This window comes from Sciurus carolinensis, chromosome 2 (genome assembly GCF_902686445.1).
Source record: "Sciurus carolinensis chromosome 2, mSciCar1.2, whole genome shotgun sequence".
Lineage (NCBI taxonomy): Eukaryota > Metazoa > Chordata > Mammalia > Rodentia > Sciuridae > Sciurus > Sciurus carolinensis.
The window spans coordinates 29083123-29099952 of record NC_062214.1 but is presented as its reverse complement, the minus strand read 5'-3'; the positions used below and the strand labels follow the sequence as shown (position 1 = coordinate 29099952).

The following is a 16830-nucleotide window of genomic DNA, read 5'->3' as shown; positions in this document are numbered from 1 at the left end:
ACACTCTGTTTGCTTAATAAACTCCTTTATGTGAAAAAAAAAAATGACCATGCTAGGGAAATGATCTACATATTCAATGTAATCCCCATCAAAATGACATTCTTTAGATAATTGGACAAAACAATCATAAATTTTATATGGAAACATAAGATGTGGAACTGCTAGGCAATGATGAGCAAAAATAACAGTATGGGAGACTTCTGCTGTCATCCCATCAGCCAGTCCTCAGTTCTAGCCCTAGTACCAAACCTGGCACCAGCAACCCAGGCCTCTAAATGTGCATTCACTACTTGCTGAACCTGGGACCCTCTCCAGGGTTATGAACATGCACAGTGCAAGGCCTGAGGACCTGATGAATGTGCAGCACTACAACCTCCTCTGCTGGCACATGGACACCAGATGAAATACCCCTTCTACCAAGGCCTTTCCTGGCCCCCGCTCTCTTACATTACTGAGGATGAGAATGGGAAGATTGTGGGGTATGTCTTGGCCAAAATGGAAGAGAACCCAGATGATGTGCTCTATGGACATACCACCTCACTGGCTGTCAAGCATTCCCACCAGGGCCTTGACTTGGCTCCGAAGCTGATGGACCAGGCCTCTCAAGCTATGTGGTAAAGAACTACAGTGCCAAATATGTCTCCCTGCATTTCAGTTAGAGTAACCGGGCCACCCTGCATCTCTATTCCAACACACTCAACTTTCAGATCAGCCAAGTGGAGCCTGAATACTACACAGGTGGGGAAGATGCATATGCGATGATGGGGGACCTCACCTGATGACTGATAAACTGAGGTGGCACCTGGAACTGAAGGAAAAGGGCAGACACAGGGTACCGGGTACCACAGAGGACAAGGTAGAGAGCAAAGGCAATTCACTTCCAATCTCAAGAGAGGCCTGTATGAGAAGAGCCTGGCTGCTGAGGATAGTGGTGGGGACAGCAAGGACCTCAGTGAGGTCAATGAGACCACAGAGAACACGGGTGTCAAGGACAGTTCAGAGGCCTCTGACTCAGCCTCCTAGAGCCTGCCCCATCCCATCCTCACCCACAGACTTTTACAGTAAACCTCAGCTATGGCCTTGGGGGAAATTAAAAAAAAAAAAAAAAAAAAGAACAGTGCTAGAGGTATCATAATACCTGGATCAAATTATACTAGAGTCATCATAACAAAAACAGCTTGGTATTGACATAAAAATAAGACACATAGTCCTATAGAATAGGGACCCAGGACCCATGTATCTACAGGCATCTGACCTTGGCAAAGTAGCCAAAAATATACATTGGAGAAAAGACAGCCTCTTCAGCAAATGGTGCTTGGAAAATTGGTTTTCCACCAGATTGAAACTACATCCCTATCTCTGAACCTGCACAAAAATCTACTCAAAATGGATCAAAGAACTTTATGTAACACCTGAAACTTTAAAACTACTGGAGGAAAACATAGGGGAAACACTTCAAGGGACAGGTATAGGCAATGATTTCCTGAATAGGTCTCTTGTAGCTCCAGATAATAAGAATTGGCAGATGGGATGACATCAAATTAAAAAGCTTCCACACAGCAAGGGAAACAATCAACAGAGCAAGGAGACAGCATGTGGAGTGGGAGAAAATCTTTGCCAGTTCTTCTGACAGAAGATTAATGTCAAGCATATATAAAGAACTCAAGAAAATTTAACCAAAAAAAAATCCCCAAGTAATTCAATTAAGAAATGGGCAAAAGAGGGCTGGAGTTGTAGCTCGGTGGAGGAGTGCTTGTCTATAAGTGTGAGGCACTGGATTCCATTCTCAGCACCACACAAAAATAAATAAATAGAAGTATTGTGTCCATCTACAACTAAAAAAATTTTTTTTAAAAAATGGGCAAAAGAACTGAACAGATACTTCTCAAAAGAAAGCACAAATTACCAGTAAATATATGAAAAAATGCTCAATATCTTTAGCCATCAGGGAAATGCAAATCAAAACTACATTGCAATTCCATTTTATCCCAATCACAACAAATATCTTCAAAATAAAATAAAATAAAATACATGCTAGCAGAAGGGGCGTGGGGGAAAGAACTATTAGTGAGGGAATGTAAATTAGTATAGCTGCTATAGAAATCAGTATGGGGATTCCTCAAAAACCTAAAAACCATGAAGTAGGTAGAAGAAGTAAGGATAAGTAGAATAGAAACAGAGAGACTGTCTCTTTAAATCTAAAAATTCCATGAACACCCTCACCTTCACCACCACCCCTACCCCAACCCTGCAACCCCTGCACCCAGGCCTGTTTTCTGCCAGACCTAAATTCTTAAAAGATCTAATAAAGTTTAGACTACTGTAAATCCAGTTAATTAGTGTCTTTATGCCTAGTTTACATACAGAATTATTTTTAAACTAATTAAAAGAAGCCTAGGAGAAATACTAAGACCCATGATATCCAAATGCTATTAACTAGATAATGTTAATAACCTGAAGATTCTCAAAAGAAGTAGACAACCATGGCTTACTCTTCTGGAAAGGAACTGAGTTCTTTAGGCTGATGCTACCCCTTATGCTTCTCATGTTCACTATAGACATGGTTTCCTTTAAAAAATAGTCTGATACCACCCCAAAGCATGTCTCATTTTCAAGTACCTGCTCTCCCTGTCTCTTTGAATGCATATCCTGCTGTTTCTTACTTCCCTGAATAAATCTCTCTGTTGATGCAACCTTAAAATCCTTTCTGTGGTGTAATTCAAGAACCTGCTAGGGCTGAGTTGAGGTCCCCCTTCCCAAGGACCTTCTCAGACCCCATTTCAGTGACAGAACTACCATTTGATTCAGATGTACCATTCCTAGGTATATATCTGAAGGAATCAAAGGTAGCATACTGTAGAGATATTTGCATACACATGTTTATCCTGGCAGCGTTCATAATGGCCAAGTTATGGAATCAGCCTAGGTGCCCATTAGCAAATAAATGGATAAATAACTTCTGGTACATATACACAATGGAGTAGTATTTGGTCATAAAGAATAAAGAAATCATGTCAGTTGTTGGAAGATGGATGGAACCGGAGATCACTGCGTTCAGCAAAATAAGTCAAACTTAGAAAGACAAGGATCTCTGGTTTCTCTCATTTGTGGAATCTAGCAGAAAAAAAATGATGTAAAAGTAGAAATAGAGCTAATAGGTGTTAGAAATACTGGGATGCCAGAAGAATCAGACACATACTTGGAAGTAGCTTGGCAAGGCAAACTTTACCTCTTCAGGAGGATGTGCTACTGAACTAAGTCTGGCAAGCAAGCACACTGGGGCAGGTAGTCCACCTGTTTTTCTCCCCCAGGTAGCACTGCCCCTTCCTCTGATAGGAGGAGCTCAGGTTACAATATACGTGATTGGCTAGTTTAAAAATTGGGGCGGGAACAGTTTGGGAGCTCAAAATGGCTGTGATAGGATACAGGTTGGGGAGCTCGGAACCACTAATTGGAGTCCATAGGCTATGGTGCTTTTGTGTCTGCATTCTGCTCTATTTCCCCTCTATTTCCCAATTTTACCTTTAAGGCTAAATAGTATATTCTGAAAATGGACCATCAGACTTTCTATTTCTCACATAAGGAAGGAGGGGACCAGGAGGAGGGGAGGGAAATAGGGAGAGAGGAGGAGGGGGGATATAAATGAAGTATTTTCATTATATGCATGCATGGTATTGTCACAATGAAACCAGTATGTTGTACAATTAATATGCACTAATAATTGTAATAAAATATGGAGAATAAAAGCAGGAAAATACTGGAAGAAAAGATACCAAATGTGAACACCATTTTCTGAGTGGTGGGATAGTATTTTCCAAATCTACTATCATGAGCATAAATTAATTTTTACAATGAATAACAACAAAATTTATCTTTATATTGCTGTGAATTTTCACCTCACTGTGATAATATTTCTGATTTTTCTGGATTAATTTTTTCTTTCCACATTTTTATTGGTGCATTATAGTTGTACATAAAATGTACATATAGTTGTACACTTGTTTTTGATTATTTGACCTTTTTTCTCAGATTAGTTTCAAGTGAGTCAGTCTTTTTTTAATTGACCCATATTCCAGTCATTTATTCTAGAGGCTTCCATACTTTAGAGGGCAAAAGAATCTGAGGGTTCCAGACTCAGAACTCCTGATTCTAACAGGCTCCCAGGGATGCTGCTACAGAGGCTGTTGGTTCTGGAGCCAGACTTTGAGAACCACTGGTTCCCCCACCTTCCTGTGAAAAGTGTGATAGCTTCGGTCCTTTTCAGCTAATAATGTTCTCAGCTTTTGTTAACCAGCATCCTGGCATTTAAGTAAAACATTGAACTTGCTCACTAAGATTCTGCCTATCTGGATCTGCTTTAGCTCACCAAGTTCTCAGGCTCAACTAATTGACCTTCATGAGTCATCAGCCTGCTGCACCTTTTCCACAATTTTCCAACAACTCTTTCTCTCAGGCTTCACTTGGCTTCCACAGCAAACAGATCCAGCTCTGCCCAAGAGATTCCAATGAACTCTCCCAGGGTCAACTTGTAGAACTCAGCATGATTGTCATGTTTTTTTGTTTGTTTGTTTGTTTGTTTGTTTTGTATTGTAAACAAATGGGATACATCTTGTTTCTCTGTTTGTACAAGAAGTAGAGGCATACCATTTGTGTAATCATACATTTATCTAGGGTAATAGCTTTTGACTCATTCTGTTATTTTTTTCCTCCCCCCACCCCTCCCACACCCCTCTTTTCCCTCTGTACAGTCCCTCCTTCCTCCATTCTTGCCCCGCTCCTACCCCCCATTATGTGTCATCATCCACATATAAGCGAGATCATTCATCCTTTGGTTTTTTGAGATTGACTTATCTTACTTACATGGTTTATTTATGTAGAGATTCTGGACTTTTCAACCCCTCATGCCTGTGTTAAACAGGATAACCCCCAAAGTAATAGTGAATTAAAGAAGTGTTTCTGAAACTCACCAGTTGCTCCTCTTTTCTCTTTGCATGCTCCTTAACTCTCACAGATGGTCAGTCTTCTTGATTTTAATTTTGGCAAGGGCCCCTCTTTAAACATATTTTATTCATGATAACAGGAAATAAAAATTAACTTCAAGACTGCCATCCTGGTGTATCTAACAGGTGTTTTTTCCTTTGATAAGGATTAGCAGAGTAGGATCGTTTTTTAAATTATTTGTTCTTTTAAGATATACATGACAATAGAGTGTATTTTGACATTATACATACGGAGTATAACGTATTTTAATTAGAGGTGTGGTTGTATACAAAGTGGAGTTTCACTGGTCATGTACTCATATATGAACATTGGAAAGTTATGTCCAATTCATTCTACTGTCTTTTCTTTCCATTCCCCTGCCTTCCCTTCACTCCCTTTTGTCTAATCCAATGAACTTCTATTCTTGCCTGCTACATCCCCCGTAAGTCAGTTTTGATGATTTTTTTTTCTCCTAGTTTTGTTTTGATTTTGAGACAGGGTCTTGCTCTGTTGCCCAGGCTGGCCTTGAGCTCCTGGGCTCAAGAGATCTTTCTACCTCAGCCTTCCAAGTAGCTGGCATTATAGGCATGTACCCCCATACCCAGCTAGTTTGATGATTTTATTTGTAGAGGCAGTAGGAACTTAAAGATGCAGATAAATCTCATGGAACTCACCGCACCCAGTTGTGCCACGGGAGGCCCCTCAAGTCCTTTTCCTTTCAGCTTGCCAGTGCAACGGCCACAGCAAGTGCATCAACCAGAGCATCTGCGAGAAGTGCGAGAACCTGACCACCGGCAAGCACTGCGAGACCTGCATATCTGGCTTCTATGGCGATCCTACCAATGGAGGCAAATGCCAGCGTAAGTCGTGTGGGTCAGGCTGGCTGAGTGCAGGTCAGGTGGAACACAGGACTTCTCTGACTTGAGTACCTAGGGGGACAAAGCCACTTGTCTGTGGATACTGCATTTCTTAGAAGTCATAGTGTCAGGAGCTCAACAGTGAAACAGTTAAAACCGTTACCGCACTCAGCCATGGGATAAGCAAGGGGCCCAACCAGAGAAGTGCTCACTTCCCGGTTTCCATCTTCCCTCGAGGAACAGTGCAGCATGGAGAGTCGGTGGCTCAGTGCTGGTGGAGCAGTGTCTCACCATGAGGGAGTCTTCCCAGCAATATTGTAGCCCCCAAGGCTGTGGGAGGGAGGAAGGAAGGACTAGGAGTGGGGAGGTCCTGGGCACTGAGTCAGTGTGAAGAAAGTATGTTCAGACCCCGACCCCAGGCCCCATAAAGAGGCCTCAGCAGAGGTCCCTGAAACCAACCTGTGCTGGGGGCTTTGAATGAAGACCCTTGGGAATGAAGGTGCATGTGAAGCGTGACCGGCCAGGGGTCCAAGGCCTTGACTACACCTCCCATACAGACTGCAATGCCTGACTGTGCCCTGAGTCTGCTGAAGGGAGGGCAGTTGTCCTCTAAGGCCACCAGGTAAAGCCTTTTCAGTGACCTGTGGTTGGGCCTGAAAAACCACACACAGGTTTTAAATCAGGAGCTGCACTCAGCCCTTGTAGTATTTTAAAAATTTCAGTAGTCCCATGTTTCCTCATTCATGGTGGATAGAAGCATATAAGTGTTAGGACATTTTATTGTTGGAATCTAAACTGCTTTTTAAAAGTGAAAAGTGTAACCAATGAACTGATTTTGATTTGTTCTCATTCCCAACTGAAAAATATTTTGACTATCCCCTCTCTGCTGCCACCTGGTTCTGGGGGTTGAACCCAGAGGTGCCTCACCTTTGAATGAAAACCCCAGCCCTTTTTAGTTTTTATTTTGAGACAGGGTCTCACTGAATTACCCAGACTGGCCTCAATATTGCAGTTTTCCGACTTCTGCCTCCTGAGTTGATGGAATTACGGATGTGTGCCATTGTACCTGGCTATTAGGAGTCTTTTAGTTGAAAGACTACTCAAGTTCTGAGTGGAAAAAATAAGAAGGGACATCTCTACCTCAGATTCCACCGCCAGACTCCTTAACATGACCCTTCAGAATCTGATCCCAGGCCAGCCAGGACAGAGTGGCATTCTAGTTGTATGCCCCTTCACCTCCCTGGAGTTGTTTCCTCATCTGAAAAACAGCAGTTTAGAGTAGTGTTGAGATTAAAGCAATGGGAGCAGTATATGGCACATAGGTAACACTCAGTAGATGTGAGCCATTACTGTCCCCATTCTAATGTCCTTTCCTTTTCCTCTTAAATAAAGTGGTATGCACAGATTAAAAGGTGTCCAGTAAAAACATTTATAGATGAATTTGCTTCCTCCATTTGATAGTAATCAGAACACATAACATTACTGAGGGGTAAACGTATATATACAAAGCTTTGTGCTGACAGCCTTTGGAGACAAAGGTACCTTTATTGTCCCCAAGGTCATATAGCCTGCCCAAGATCTCACAGTGAGATGTGGCCAAGCTGGAACCTCATTCAGTAAGTGCTGACTTTAACTACTGACCTATTGGTACCTGCAGGCCGCCATCCCCGTATCTGCAACTGCCATCTAGAAAAATCAAATTTTCCTCTGTGACATCTATAGGGCTTTAGTACGCTTTTCCAGAACTTAGAGATTGCTTTATTTTCTGGGACCCCAACCCACACAATAGAAGACTAGTTTTTAAAATACTGTGAGTGGTCCCAAGTCTTCAGTGTTTCCTCTTGCAATGGTGTAGTCCTGAGCTAAGGATAGCAGCCATGATGTATTGATTGTCATGTTTCAGAGAACATACGTGCCTCACCTCCTTTAATCCTCACAGCAACCCTTCTAGATAGGTGCTATTATTATCCACATCATGTGGACAAGGAAGCAGACCCAGAAGGGCTAAGGGGCATGCCTAGAATTCCAGAAGGGTTAAGTGGAGGGCAGGATTCAAACTCAGGAACATTGACATTAGGCCTCTGCTTTTCACCAACACTGCTCAGCAAAGCAAGAGCTGAACACTTATTTTCTGCTCCACCATGCATTCTGGTAATCTCTGCACTGTTCAGATTTGCACATTTCTTTGGGTTTTTTTTTTCTTCTCAGAATTTATTTATTTTTATTTATTTTTGGTACTAGGGATTGAACCCAGGGGCATTCAACCATTGAGCCACATCCCCAGCCCTATATTATATTTTTATGCAGAAACAGGGTCTCCCTGAGTTGCTTAGGGCTGGCTTTGAACTTGCAAGCCTGTATTTATTTTAAAAATACACCTTTAGCCAAGTATGGTGGCACCCACCTATTCTCCCAGCTGCTCGAGGGGCTGAGGCAGGTGGATTGTGAATTCAGAGACAACCTGAACAGCTTAGTGAGACTCTAAGCAACTCAGGGAGATGCTGTCTCTAAATAAATACAAAAAAGGGCTAGGGATGTGACTCGGTGGTTGAGGGCCCCTGGATTTGATCCCCAGTACTTAAAAAAGTACATCTTTACTCCAGCCTAATGTCCTTACTTTATGTACAGAAAGTCAGGGTGTGAAGGGAAAAGTTGTTGGGCACAAAGACATTTGCATTTACTTCAAAGTTCCCCTTGCCATGGGGGTCCCCCTACTTATGAACCCTGGTGGGTTTTAAAATGTGGCCCACTTGGAGAAAGCTCATCAGCTGAGGGAAAGGACAGTATGGCCAACCTCCTTCTAGAGGCCAGTCAGCAAACTGAGCGTCTTCCTGGGGGCAGGGACCACCCAGCTTGTTGGAGATGCTTCATAAATATTTATTGAACAAATGAAACAATCATAATACTGAGAGAGTGTCAGTTAAAAAGATCAAAATAGTGCTCACCTCAGCTGGGAGATGGGAACCAGCTTTCTCTTTCCTACTGTCCCTTTACTGTTACTTTAATCTTTCCTTTATATTATTAGAGATAAATTATTACTTGAAAATCGTGACTCTTACTTACTAAATGTCCTTGTTTTAGTATGACTTCCTACCAATACCAATTCAGACAAAATTCTTTGTTTTGGGACAAGTCTGTGATAGTAATAATCTTTTAAGCCAGATGTGTCCTGTGTTCTTTTTCCTTTTCTCCAGCATGTAAGTGCAACGGGCACGCTTCCCTGTGCAATACCAACACTGGCAAGTGCTTCTGTACCACCAAGGGTGTCAAGGGAGATGAATGCCAGCTGTGAGTATCTGTTCTATACCAGGGAGGGCTCAGGGGCTAGGAGGCTACATGAACCCTGCCTGGGAGCTGCCCCTTCCCTGTGCTTTGTTGCCATGGATTCTGAGGGATCCCCGCAGAGATTAGTTTGAAATTTTGCCTTTTCTACTTCTGACAGGTCAACGCCCAAGCTGAGTAGCAATTCCTTTTTTAACGGTAACCCACCCCTACCACTCTTTTTTTGTTGTTGTTTTTGTTTTTCTTTTAGTTGTAGGTGGACACAAGACCTTTGTTTTATTTTTGCGTGGTGCTAGGGATTGAACCCGAGACCTCTCGCATGCTAGGTGAGCGTGCAACCGCTGAGCCACAAACCCCAGCCCAAGTAGCAATTCTTTAATGGCTCTTTAATTCATATTAAAAGAAAAATGTTTGAGTGGTACTGATGTTTCCTGGCTTGCTCATTTGGATTAGTCATTTTAACTTAGCAACTACTCAATTTTTGTCCCATTGGACGTTTGCACCTTTTCTGAGGGATGGAGTTGGAGGAACTGGTGTTCCAGTTCTGGTGTTTCCTTGGCATTTTGTTTCTCTGATAGTGGAGGTGATCCTCTTGCCTTAGTATGTCCCTCCTACTCTCACACTTCTTTGGAGAAGTGTGTTGATTATCTTCAAGGGAAGGGCTTCAAGTCCATGAGATGCAGACTCAACTTCAGGCAGACTTGGGTTTCAGAGCTAGCTGTGCCTCCATTGAGCAGGATACTCTGAGGCAGATCGCAGAACCATGCTGAGACTCAGTTTCCCCATCTACCAAGGAGGGGAGTAGCAGTAATAGTTTTTAGTAACATGGAGAGTTGAAACAAGAGAGATTGCCCCCAATTAACATAGTCCTGTCTGCCATAGTGGGAAGCTTGATGAAACATACATCCAGGCTTACCCAATCTCTCAGGAAGAGACTTAAGAGAGACATGTTTAGTGTGAAAACCTTGAACGGATACATGCAGATACATCATCATTGACAAACTTCACTTTTCTTAAAGAATGTTGCTAGTATTTGAGACATGGATATTATTCAGCAGGGAATTGGTCTATCTATACTTTATAGATTATATTTTAGTTTATGTAAATATACGTGGTTGTCAATTTCATGCTTCCCCAAAGGCAATATGTTAAGAAAAGTCTAATCAAAGATTAAATTTAACTTTCAGATTCAGGTTCATTTTTATCAAAAAATGTGAGAGAACAAAATTAGTCACTGTCGTCCTCTGTTGGGGGAAATAGCAAAGATGTGAGGTGGCACGCAGTGGAGGACTTCCAAGTCTCCTCTAGAAATTGTAGATAGAGGCAAATGCCAGTCATCTTCCTGGATGAAAGGGCAACGTCCCTGGCTCATTTGACCTGGGAAAAGTGCTTCCTGCAGCCCGCCCTCCGTCCCTCATACTTCATAGCCATTGTGCTTGCCTATTGACTTTGTGAAGTGGGAGACTGGGTTTTGCTGAGGTTTGTAAATGACATCTATGGTAAAACAAATAGTTCTTTTTAAGTAGAACTTTTTTTCCCTCTCCAGACTGGCACACACTTGTTTAAGGGTGGTAGTTGTTTCTGGTTTTTTAAGTGATTCTTGGTATTTAGTTTTCTCTTGTTTGTGTTGTAGAACAGGATCAGTTTGCCCAGGGAAATCAGGAAGGTGGGAAATGAATACTTGAAAAAGGTTTTAACTGCACTCTTTGAAGAATATGTAGTCCACACAAAAGTGTTTTCATTATAATAAATACAACCTAGCTTTGTTACATCTGGATCTATCTCCTGTTCCTTGGTAAATGTTTGTCCATTGTTTTTATAGTCGGTGGTGTGAAGTGCCTGGCAGTCAGTGTGACAGTTCATGCAGACTGATTTTCTCATGAATAACAGGGAAGATTATAATTATAATTATGAATAACAGGGAAGATTATAATTATCGTGACTCAAAACTACTTGTAAAGCCAAAAAGCCAAGACCTTTACACAGCTCAGTTGAATCCAGTGGGTCCCCAGGTAGCCTAAGAGGCTGACCTGACATGGTCCCTATCAGTACAGAAAGTTGCAAACACTTCTTTTTTTAAAAAAAATTTTTTTAGTTGTCAATAGATCTTTTATTTTATTTATTTATTTATATGTGGTGCTAAGGATCAAACCCATGGCCTTGACACATGCCAGGCAAGTACTTTACTCCTAAGCCACAACTCCAGCACTGCAAACATTTTAATGGTTTTGTTTTTGTATCAGTGTTTGTTTGGTGGTGAATGCAGTAATTTCTCTTGAGGTGAACTGGTGAATGGCAGGCTGGGCTCCCCCACTGACCACCTCGACTGGCCACGGCTAGGATTGCAAAGAAGGCAAAAGGAAAGAAAAAAGAAAAGATAGAAGAAAAGGAGAGAAGAGAGTAGAGGGGAGAAGATGGGAAGGGAAGAGAGAGGGAGGGAAGGAAGAAAGGAAGAAAATAAAAGGAAACAAATAAGCAAATAAGAATCTCATAGATTTGCAGCACAGACATACACCTCAGCCTATGGAAGAATAAGCTAGACCCCAGACTGACTCCTGACCACACACAGCCTGGGTATATTTCCTGTTAGTTACCATTGGAGGACACCTGCTGCCCCACTCTGTCAGTTCTCTCTGAATCTCAGGGCCCTGTGCAGGCGTGCAATCTGGCTCGGCTTGCAGGTAGACAGACACCCTGCCCTCCTGTGGTCATTCTGAGGGGTGGGGGTGTGGGCAGTCAAGAGCGCAGGGCTCAGGGAACAAGTGTTGCATCTGTTTCACCCCCGGACTGGTGGACAAAAACTAAAGGTGCCATGCTGAGAATAGAAGACAAGGACTCTCAGCCCTGCCATGCGCTGCTAAAGGGAACAAGATCATCCTATTCCCTAGTCTCACTGGGGACCTGGTTACAGAACCTGTGAATCGGATGTCAGGAATGCGGGAACCGTGAGGGTCTTAACCAGAGCTGCAGTCTGACATTCCATACTGGGGATGGATGGGAGCTATGGGAACTGAGGCTGCCCAGGACCCCCTACCTAAGATCCCCCCAGCTTCAGTCACCCCAGTTTAACCCCTCCTCCTGCCTCACCTTGCCATTTATTACTGTAATTTATTGATTTAAAATAACAAACCTTACTTGGGGCAGGGAGGGTTCCCAGGGCTCCCTGGCTCCACTTGGTGGGGCCCTGTGGGGCCAGGTGCTGAGGGGAGCCTCTCTGTACCCCACCCGTCACTTCCTTCCCCCTCTTCTCCAAAAGGCCCCAGGGCTGTGGCCCATTCACAAATACCTCAAGGGGGAGGGGAAAGGATGGGGTCATAGCTGTTTTGTTTAACTGGAACTGGAAGAGGGATCATATCCTAATTTATGCCCTTCCTAGAGATCAAGTTTGCACCCCTGTACTGATCACTGTGGTCGTCATTCATCATATTGAGTTTACCTCCCTCTAGGATTGATAAATTCAGGTTGAAGCTGGAGGTATGTAGCCCTCCAATGTCGTAGAAAAGCTACTCACTGACAACTGATCTCTCCATTCAGAAATGCATAGTCTTAATGTACAGTGATGAGAAATTTTTTTACGATCTTTTCATTAAAATCTTGATTGAAAGCAAGCAATGAAAATGACCTGTTGACTAAATAAAAGGATCTTCTTAATTTTAAAATGAATGTAGATTCTGCATTAAATAGTAATAGCAAATAATTTCTTTTTTTTTTTTTTTTTTCTCCTAGATGTGAAGTAGAAAATCGATACCAGGGAAATCCTCTCAAAGGAACATGTTATTGTAAGTGTTTTTGTAATTCTCATTCCTTGAGGCAGTAGTTCGACAAAATTCCATTGTTCTTTAATATTCAATATGGTTTGAGAATGGTAAGCACTGTAGCAATATAGTCATCACCATGGAATTGAATTGTCTCCTGACTTGATGGGTTTGCCTATGAACACTATTTGAAGCTTTTTTTTTTTTTTTTTCCCCAGTAGTACTTGGGATTGAACCCAGGGCCACTTTACCACTCAACTACACCCCCAGCCCTTTTTACTTTTTATCTTGAGACAGGATCTTGCTAAGTTTTTGAGGCTGACCTCAAACTTACCATCTTCCTGCCTCCACTGGGCACAGCTATTTGAAGCAGTTTTAATGTAGCCACGTTTATGTCAGTGTGTAGCAGATAGCAAGAGCAAATACACAGTGATACAGTCCCAGATCTCCTTGTTCAGTATATAGATCAAATCAGAATTCTTAAACTATAGATGAAGTTTCATCATTCTTCTAGAGTTGATTTACATTAACTACCTCTTTGGGAACAAAATAAAAATACTTAATACCTGTGAGATCTTAAGGAAGTGTTCAAACTCCTCTCTAGACCTTAGGATTGTTTATCTGTAAAGTGACATCACAATATTTACTTCTACATATTTCTTCTATTTGGTAAATATTATATACAACTTGGTAAATATTATTATGTTATAAATAAATATTTATAGTTATAAATAAATAGAAATTGGGGCACTGGGTGAGGTATTTTTCTAGTAAATGTGAACTCCCAAGTGTTGACAAACAGCTGCCCAGAGGATCCTGGGAGTCTGGCTTCTCTGACACAGGTCAGAAGGTGTAAATCATTGTGCCCTACTTGTTCAATTCCCACTACCAGAAGGAAAAAAAAAAAAAAAAAAACATGAAGAAGGTTTAGTGGGTAACTCAAATAAAACAATACTGCTGAGGGATTTGATTTGCTTTGAAAAACTTGGGTATAGGTGAGACAAAGTCCTTTCCTGGCTATTGAATTTATCAGAAAAGCAATGTATATCTCCAGATACCTGTTTGTTTTTGTTTCAATTTTAAATGTACATTTCTTTCTTTCCATAGATACTCTTCTTATTGGCTATCAGTTCACTTTTAGCCTCTCCCAGGAAGATGATCGCTATTACACAGCCATCAATTTTGTGGCTACTCCTGATGAGGTAAGATTTTTAAAAAATATTTTTTAGTTGTCAATGGACCTTTATCATGTTTATTTTTATGTGGTGCTGAGCATCAAACCCAGTGCCTCACACATGCTAGGGAAGTGCTCTACCACTGAGCCACAATTCCAGCCCCTGAAGTAAAATTTTTAAACCTATTTTGCTTTGAATTTGTGTGACTCCTTCTCTTGGTCATCATGGGTTGAAGGACTGCCTTAGCAGTGGTCTCAGAAGGAAGCACACAAGATGATGTTTCAAGGCACAGGAAAAAATGCGAAGAGTCTACATTTTATCTCCTTTCCATCCAAAAGGCAAGAATGGTGTTAGAAGACTTACCAGGACCTAATACACAGATTGATATTGACACCACACATACTTAATATTCCTGTCAGCCCATCACAGCTCCATACAGAGGAGATTGAAAGAGGAATTCCATCATTCAAGGGCAGCTGGCAAAGGGACAAGAGGCTTAAAAATCACCCATGAAGAAATTGCTAGGTGAGAATGGTGGCACAAACCTGTAATCCCAGCTACTTGGGGGACTGAGGCAGGAGGATCACAAGTTCAAGGCCGGCCTCAGCAATTTATCAAGACTCTGTCTCAAAAAATAAAATCAAAGGAAAGGCTATGGATGTTGCTCAGTGGTAACACGCCACTGAGTTCCATCCCCAGTACCACAAACAAACAAAAAATACCTGACTGAAATTAACTAATGCCATGATGCAAGCACAAGCAGACATCATGGGAGGTATTTGGTGACATTTCTGCTGCTAAAGGGAATTTGAATCTCATTGGGAGCTTAAAAAGTTTAATTAAAAAGTTTAATTGGTCCAACAAGAGGTTGACCAGAAATAATATAAGTGGTTAAAATTGCTATTTGAAATATGCACATATGCTTATTATCTTTAATTATAAAACCCATCCTGCCTAAAGGCAATATGTACTGGTAGACGGGAGCCAACACAGCATGACATTTAAAAGCAGAGCATTCCACACTTAAAGGTACACTATACAATTTCTTCTTTTCTTTTTTTTAATGCTGGGGATTGAACTCAGGGCCTTGTTCCTGATCAGCTTGAGCTCTCCCACTGAGCTATACCCCCAGTCCAATGTCCTTAATGAAGTATAAGGAAATTTTCCTCAACTTGATGGTAAATTATTTAGGAAACTCCTCAGAGATTTCCTCTCATCAACATACACAAAGCTATTTACCATCACTAAATTCCTGTCATAATCAACAAATACTACATGGATAACAATATGGTAATGAAGAAATGTGTATTACTTTGTTAACAAATGTTATCAATAAACATCACTATATTTTTTAAAAGAGTAGAACAAACTCCGTGGTGTGGTATATTTACCAATCAATGAAAGTTAGATTTGTTTTTAATATTCCATTTCAATGATAAAATTAAGAAAAGATGGACTAGAAAAGATACATTCTCAAGAGTTAACGTGTGTGTGTGTGTGTGTGTGTGTGTGTGTGTGTGTGTGTGTTACTCAGGATTGAACCATGGCCACATGTATGCTAGGCAGTGTTCTACCACTGAGCTATATCCCCAGTTCCCAAACCTTATTTTTTAAATTTAGTATACTTATCTTTATGTTTTTATATTTTGGGTTTTTTGTGGTACTGGGAATTGAATCTAGAGTACTCTACTTCTGAACTACCTCACCAGCCCTTTTTAATTTGATACAGTCTCTCCCTAAGTTGCTTAGGTTGACCTTGAACTTGCCATCCTCCTGCCTCAGCTTTCCAAATTGCTGGGATTACAGATGTGCACCACCATGTACAATATATGCTTTTAAAGAAGCATTTCCAGTGTGGGAGGAAACTTACACCATATTATAACCTATGATAAACCCAGAAGCACATGGGTTAAGATATAAATAAATACAAATTGGAGCACTGTGTCAGGTATTTTCCTAGCAAGGGTGAACTCTGAATGTTTGGAAACAGCTGCCCTGAGGATCCTGAGAACTCTACCTCCTCTGACACAAGTCCACAGATATAAATTATTATATGCTCTGACAGATCCTCTTTAAAGGGTACTTTTCCCATGCAATTAGGCATCTGATAAAGCACTGAATTATATATACATTACTGGGAGGAAATGAAATTTTATCTGGGATACAATACTTATATTAAGGAAAATTGGTTAGAAATTTTGTTAATTCCTCTATAAGCACAAGTTTTTCTTGAAACATTGCAAAACTTCTGTCATAATATAAATCAAGGGTAGTAAAATCTAATTATCATTATAATTAATTTTCTACTTATTTGCACCTCTCATCAGCAAAACAAGGATCTGGACATGTTCATCAACGCATCTAAAAACTTCAACCTCAACATCACCTGGGCTGCCAGCTACTCAGGTAAAGACATACCTAGCAAAGACATGTGAGCGGAGGTGCCAGGTAGAGAACTGTAAGATAGGAGTTGGGAAAGGGGGCTCTGGAGACACATGGATTTCAAACCCAGTTTTCCACGTACTATCTGTGAGACCTTGAGCAAGTATCCAGATCCCTCTCTGGATTGTTCATCAGTAAAGTGAGCATAGCAACATTTACCTCCAAGAGCCCTGTAGATTAAATGAGATGAAAGCCACCATCACCTACCATGGTTCAGGCTCAGTAGGTGGCTCCTCCCTCCTCCCCACTCTACCTCCCCCACCACCACCACTCACACCCTTACAGTGGCCCTGCTCTGCCACTGTCTGCAACATCCAGATGCTTCAGAGGGAAAAAAAA

The 16830-nt window shown here is 41.4% G+C and overlaps 1 protein-coding gene and 1 pseudogene across 1 annotated transcript in view; both read left to right on the top strand.

Annotated features, from left to right (window-relative positions):
• The window catches only part of LOC124977466 (attractin-like), a 94194-nt gene that overhangs the window by 59013 nt on the left and 18351 nt on the right, over nucleotides 1-16830 (top strand). Inside the window, 5 exon segments of the mRNA XM_047541025.1 lie at nucleotides 5703-5840; nucleotides 9032-9125; nucleotides 12846-12898; nucleotides 13982-14076; nucleotides 16377-16455. Of these exon segments, the coding sequence (XP_047396981.1) occupies nucleotides 5703-5840; nucleotides 9032-9125; nucleotides 12846-12898; nucleotides 13982-14076; nucleotides 16377-16455 (459 nt within the window).
• Nucleotides 320-1169, top strand: LOC124977467 (N-alpha-acetyltransferase 10-like; annotated as a pseudogene).